At 45.0% G+C, this 6,614-nt stretch overlaps 1 protein-coding gene across 1 annotated transcript in view; it reads left to right on the top strand.

Annotated features, from left to right (window-relative positions):
* The window catches only part of ELMSAN1 (ELM2 and Myb/SANT-like domain containing 1), a 20,926-nt gene extending 19,778 nt beyond the window's left edge, over positions 1–1,148 (top strand). The window contains exon 12 of the mRNA XM_008939229.1: positions 941–1,148. Within this exon, the coding sequence (XP_008937477.1) occupies positions 941–1,148 (208 nt within the window). The remainder of the gene's footprint in view (positions 1–940) is intronic.
* The last annotated feature ends 5,466 nt before the right edge of the window (positions 1,149–6,614 follow it).

The raw sequence follows: 6,614 nt of genomic DNA, 5'->3' as shown, positions 1-6,614 counted from the left end.
CAGCAGGAATCTCCTATGGAGCTTATTTTCAAACAAGCTTTCCTTCTGTCTGTTTAAGCCAGAGATACCAGTGATAAGTTTTGTGACCATGGTGGGTTATGACTTCCTACTCCACTAATACAGATCAGGAATTTTTATAGATACTGATATTAAAGTACTACCATTGGGATAATGACCTGCGGCTTAGTGTTTTACCACTGATGGAATGAGATGCCACCTTTATTTCCTCTGTGTGCAGTACTTGGTGTAAAGCTGCCCTTTGAAACAGCTGCTGTATTGCCCCTCTGTAATGCCTACGTCTCTGTAACGAATAATTTCTATACATTTGCTACATCACCTATTAAGAACATGATATAGACTTATGAACAGTGGTGTAGCAACACAAGACACTACCATAGTTTCAGCAGCAGATATTGGGCACTGGGTGCACAGTTCATCTGGTTCCTCTTGTGAGCAGCCAGGAAGTTAGGACTTGCTCCTGGCTGCTGACAGAGGAGTAGCGGGCAAAGATACAAAGCCTGAGGAGTAGCACTTCAGCCTTGTTCACCTCCATGGTTTTGGTGTATTTCTGCAGCAGAGGGGGAATGGCTAAAACCCAGGGCCCTGCTTTGTTAAGCAGCATGGGCGAATTTCAGAGACTGGCACTGCCCCTCTGGATTTAGAAAATTTAAGAACTGAATGAGAAATAAGAGGAAATAGCCATATTAAGAAATGGAGGGAGTGTTCTGAGGGTGCTCAGGCTCTCCTGGTAGCAGTCCAGGCACCTAGTGCTGGCACACGCCGCGGCAGGAGCGGCGCTTGCTGTAGCTGCTCTATTGCAATGCCAGCAGGAGTTCCTGCGCTCCCAGACTTGAGGCTGGAGCAGCAGAAGCTCTTCTGGAGGATGAAGGGAGGAGGCTGCGGGAGAGACCAGCGCTAACGTCGCTGTGTGGTTCCTCAGGGTGTTCTCCAAGGTGAAGAGCCGCAGCGCGCACATGAAGAGCCACGCGGAGCAGGAGAAGAAGGCGGCCGCCTTGAGGCAGCAGGAGAAGGAGGCGGCGGCAGCAGCAGCCCGCAGCCAGGCCCAGCAGGAGGAGAGCTGTGAGAGTGGGAGAAGCAGCAGCAGTGGAAGCAGCACAGCGAGCTCGGATGAAGATGGAGAGATATAGCAGCAGACCAGAGGTGGAGGGAGTAACGAGGCTGGACCCAACCTCCCTTTTGGTGGTCTTGCTTTTTTTGCTTGCACTTTTCTTACCTGAACCATCAGGTCTCAGTTTCAGTGCTGCCATTTCCTCATGCCACATGTTCCACTTCACCTTGCCAGTACTGACCAAGCCGGAATGGTGGATGAAAAGATTTGTTTCAACTTGAGTTATGTAAAAAAAAGGAAAAGAAAACAATATTTCTATTCTATTTATAATGATGCCTGAGGTACATAAAAGAACAGTGTCACCTGCAGTGGAAGTAAGTTCTCTCTCAGGTCAGTCAGACCTTTCTTTTTGTGCTTGTCAGGAATCACGATAACACAACTCTTGGATATAAAGTTTCCAGACAGGAGCAAGAAAATGATGCTCTGCTCTGAGCTGAGTGTATCCAGTTACTGTGACACTGGTGATTTCTAGATGTTTCCTTTCTCACCAGGTTCTCCCTGTTACACTTTCTTGCCTTTCTCTCTGAGCATTTATTCAGGCAGCCAACAAGTTTTGTGGAAAGATGGTGCACACTTTTGGCCTCTGCTTCACAGAAAGGGAAAGTGGCATGAGCGAGACATTCTTCTTCCTTTTGAGAGGAAGTTTGATTTTTCAAAAGGAAGCCTGAGGTGGTTTCTTTTATGCCATTAAAAAATAGAGCAATGGATATAAAAACACTTCTGTGGCATTAGAGTAGCCTTGTGGGTTGTCTTATCTTGGAAAACAAAATAGTTTGCCTTTGATTAACTTAATGGAAAGTAGTCTGAACTTCACAAGTGCAATTTGAAGTGAAAACTGCTGGTTTTGACTTTGCATAAATGGGAGCAAGTTTGTTTAGTGAAAATGAACCAAGACCACCTCATGCATGGATTCTGTGCACCTCAGAGATGGGAGGAATGGACTCTCATCTCCAGCAGTGAACCCTCTGTGAATGGCTTTTACCTCTCACATCCATTTCTTCCTTGTGGCAGCCCTCGTTTATTCCTTGAACTTGCCATCATGAAGACGTGCATGGTGGGGCCCTGATTCCCACACGCTTCCATCAGGCAGTGTGTACGTGCAGGAGAAGCTCCTCCCCCACGTGCCCCCGGGTGGCTGCCCAGTGCTGCTGCTGGGTTGTCCTGCTCAGAGGCTGGCTCTGCCTTCAGGGCCAGCACAGCCTCCTAGCCCAAAGCGTCTCGCCACCGGCAGCCTGCTGGTGAGAGAGCCAAGAAGTGTTCCAGGTGACACTGACGTTGGCTTTGCACAGACCGTTGTGTGCGTCCTCATAGCCCTCCCGTGTCACTGCTGGGTAGAGGCAGAGGATCAGCTCCTTGTGCTCCTCAGCCCCGTGGCTGCCCTGGCTGCCCTGGCCCTCCTGTGGCCAGTGCTCAGATGCAGCGCTGGCCCCCAGCTCCCGGGGTGCTGCCACAGTGCTGGTCACATGGGTGCTGCTCCAGGGTGCAGTCCTGAAGGAGCCCATCGTCCTGTGTCCCCAAGCAGGGATCCTGAGGCAGTTGCTGTACGTCAACCGCAGAGTGGCTCATTTTTTTTTTTTAAGATCTTGACCCTTCAAGCTGCCAGATGAATTTGGGTTAGGATGGGAAGTGGCTCTAACTGCAGTGTGCCATCTGGTGACTGTTTCCTGCCCCATGGTGTCATCCAACCACGATTGCTTCACACTCCAAGGCTGGGTGGCTGTGTATTGTACCACGTTTGCTCTGACATATGTATGCCTTTGGATAAATTCCTTTTTCTTAATAGCAGACACAGTTACTACTCTTACAAAACAAGCAGGAGTATCATTAAGGACTGCACTTTTTTCAGTGTTGACACTTTTGCCTTTAAATGTTTCCTGCCAAGGTTGTATTTTTCACTCCTAACAAAATTAGGTTTCCTTTTGGCACTCAGATGACTGTTCAGTGTCCCTGCATGCATGGGTCTTGTTGACTAACCAGTCTGTGGGAGCAGATAGCATGTCACGAGCTGTTAAAGTCATTCAAAGCCTGCAAAGAATGAAAATCTACTAATTTTTAAAAAGAAGCTTAAGCAAATCAGTCTTCCTGTTGAGTTTCAATGCTGATTGTTTTTCCTTTTGTCAATTGGAGAAAATGCTTGTCTACCATTATCCTAGGGCCCTTGGAGAGAACAGCTTTAGCATCCCGTGCCAGGACGGACAGTAGGTGAAGCTGCTGGACCTCAGGGTCCACTTGCAGTGCTGGGATTAACTCCAGTCAAAAACAATGATGCAACTAAAGTTCTGAAATCTGTTTCTGTAAAGTTGCCAGTAATTTCCAGATCTTGAGAACTGCAGGGCAACAGTTCAGAAACAAGCAGGGCTTGTGAGTATATCTAAAAAGGGTTTAAAGTAATGTAGATACATTCATTACAGCAGCATTTGCCAGGAATGTCAGTGTCATAGCAGCAGAACCATGTACAGTTACTTAGCAGACACTGGGGAAGCCTAGAAACACCTAACAAAGGAATGGAGATGGAACAAGCTCACATTGGGAAACATGGCAAAAATGATTATTTTTTTTTGTTTGTTTAGATTGGAGAGGAGATCCGATTAAACTTGAGAACTAAGATAAGATTCATCAAACTGTCTTAGGAAAGAGACACTCATTTTCTCTGGGAAGGCAAATCCGTAGCGAGGTTTGTGCTGAAATGTACTGTTCTCCTTATGGGCAGAAAATTGGGTCATTTCTCTGCCTTTTAGTCTTCTGCTGTGTCTCACCTGCATTCACTCTGCTGCATGTGTCTGGAACTGTGCCTGGGTGATAATGAGCAAACATTTAGTCGTGGTCCTCAGGAGTTTTCAAGCTTGAAGTGGTTGTAGATATGGTGTAGCAAACTATGGTGACAAACAACTGAGATGGAACAAAGTACAGTGAGGGAGCAAATCATGCTTTAAGTTCCAATTTAATCTTCTTTCAGATACAATGATGCTTGACTGCAAGCAGTGTTATAGTCTTCTGAAGACCACATCTTTCACTGATTCTCCCTGTTTTAGGAAACTGATGTAAGAGTATTTTTCCTCTCATCAAGGATAAGCAATTGAGGTGCTGATAAGAACAAATACAAGATTTTCTTTAACTGCACAAATATGGAGTGTGTATTACACACTGAATCCAACACTGGTTGTTTCTGTCCCACCTTGCTGCAGTAGAAATAGAGGAGAACAGGAAGACTGGATACAGTGAGGTCTGTCACTGGAAGAAAATCAGAAAAGGGCTTTTTCTTGAGGATAAACCTCTAAGAGCTGTGGTCATGGCTGACCCAAATCAGGTAACTGTTCTAAGTAAAGGGCATCAAATGGAAGTGTTTCTGAGCATGTTTACATATTGCTAGTAGCCACCAGAAGACCTCTTTTCTGTCATGCCAATAAGTAAAAATGCTTTTCTGAGTGTCTTGTTTAAAAACAAACAAGCAAAACTGACCCTGCTGCCTGCTTGCTTACAGTAGGAGTTTGGAATTGATCCTGTATATGAATTAGATCCTGCCTACTACAAAAAAATTGGCAGAGAATTCTTTTTAAAAAAACAACCAACCAACCCCCAGTGCTGTGGACAAAGCATTTGAGCTGAGTTTACTCTGCAATGAATTCTGATCCTCTTAGTGGAGGTAAAAAAATCATGTGAGAGGCTCTTCACTACAGCACCATGAATTTAAGGCTGTGTTGTTCCAATTAAGATTTTTTAAAAAATATTATGGTCTGTTTTGTTGATTTGTCCATTTAAAAACCCCCTATGTTCATTATTTTCTGTTGTTTAAAGGCCTATTTACAAATTCCCATTTAGTATAAGGGTTTGATGTTAGTTTAGAAAGAAAGGAAGTACAGGTTCAGTCACTGAGTTTGAGCGAGGCGTCTCCTTGCTGTAGCTGTCTTTTCTTTGGGAACAAATGCAAGGTTTATGGGCTGCCCTTCTGTGAGTGTGTCCTAACAGCTTTACCTTTGACCAGTGGGAGATCAGGTTGCAGGTGCCCACACCCCCAGCAGCCAGGGTCTGAACCCGTTGCCCGTTCCCAGTCCGGCTGGCAGCCGCAGGGGCGGGCGCCGCGTTGCCCCGGTCTCGTGCCTCTGCCCGTGCCGCCTGCCCCTTGCCCTAGGCTGGGTCCTTCAGGTCTGTGACCTGCATGGACAGCTCCCTGGTGTGCTGAGCCTGCCTGCGTGCCTCCTAGGTAGATGCATGCACGGGTGGTGCGTGTCTGAGATGGCTGCAGGTGTTTCACTGTCCAGCGCCTCTGTGGTTTTCGTTTATCTGCTGTTGTTGCACTTGCTGATGCAGGCAGTGCCACCTGAGAGCACTCAACTCTGCTCTGTAAGCTGAAGGCACATGCAATTTCAATGGGCTGTGCAGGACCTTGGCATTTTGCTAGGTAGGAACACAGCTCTTTAAAGGCAGGACAGAGGAATTCCAAAGTTTAAAGGTGACCTGTCTATTAATCTAGACATGCATTAATTACTAGACATGTAATGTGAAGTCCAAATTATTTTAAAATAACCTCTGATTTATCAGACTGAGGCATTTGGTCATCTTTATTAAGCTTAGATTAAAATCAGCATTGAATGGAAGTGCTTCTTAAACCACAAAGGGTGAACTTTCTCACTCTCAGCAGTTACTCAATTCTCTTTCAGGCAGCGGACTAGAAAGTTGCTGGGTATGTGTATCCTGCTTTAAGAGAACTGGGAGCAGGGAGGACTGTAGCCATAGAAGTCTTGTCTGCTTTCATACAACGGCACTTTTAGTCCAGTGATTACCTCTGCCACAAACCTTAAGTCTAACCCACATTTTCCCTCACAAACTTTCTCCCTAGTTTATCTTCTGATGTCTGTCTGAAAGTGTATGAAGCTTTAAGGAGACAGAGAAGCAGTGTCTACAAAGAGTCTTTGATTATTTTTTGTTGTTTTGTGGGGGTGAGTTTCATGTAAATTCACCCCTTGGGTTCAGCTGCTTTACTCGCCCTCATTCTCCCGTGTCAAACCTTAGGAAGACACAAACTTTGAACCCCCAGCTGTTGAAGGACTTTTCTTTCCAAGACTAGGATTCCACTGACAGCTGAGCCTGAAAAAACCCTCAATGTCTCCAGATTAGAAGACAACATATATTTTTATAGAAATGTAATTGTATATTTTAAAAACCGATTTCCTGCAGCTTCTCCACGTGTTTTTCCCCTTGTAGTTCAGATTTGATATAAACTTTTTTGTGTTCATTCTTTTTATGTTCTGTTTTTAAATTTGTAGTCAAAGCTTTGGTGTACTGTACAGGAGCAGTCAGCCTTTGTAATTACTGTATAAATGCTTTATAATAAAGTTTATTACTTTTATTTTAACAAGTGAGCAGACACTTCCTTTTGTGTGTTTGCTGCCTAGGGCACCTTTTAAAAGACTGTTACATGTTTAAAATGTACATATATAAATATATTTACCTGTTGTTGTACAGTTGTGATAGACTGGACTGAATT

Source organism: Merops nubicus, unplaced genomic scaffold (genome assembly GCF_000691845.1).
Source record: "Merops nubicus isolate BGI_N331 unplaced genomic scaffold, ASM69184v1 scaffold16904, whole genome shotgun sequence".
Classification (NCBI taxonomy): domain Eukaryota; kingdom Metazoa; phylum Chordata; class Aves; order Coraciiformes; family Meropidae; genus Merops; species Merops nubicus.
Note: the sequence above shows the minus strand (reverse complement) of the source record. Positions and strands in the feature narration are given on the sequence as shown.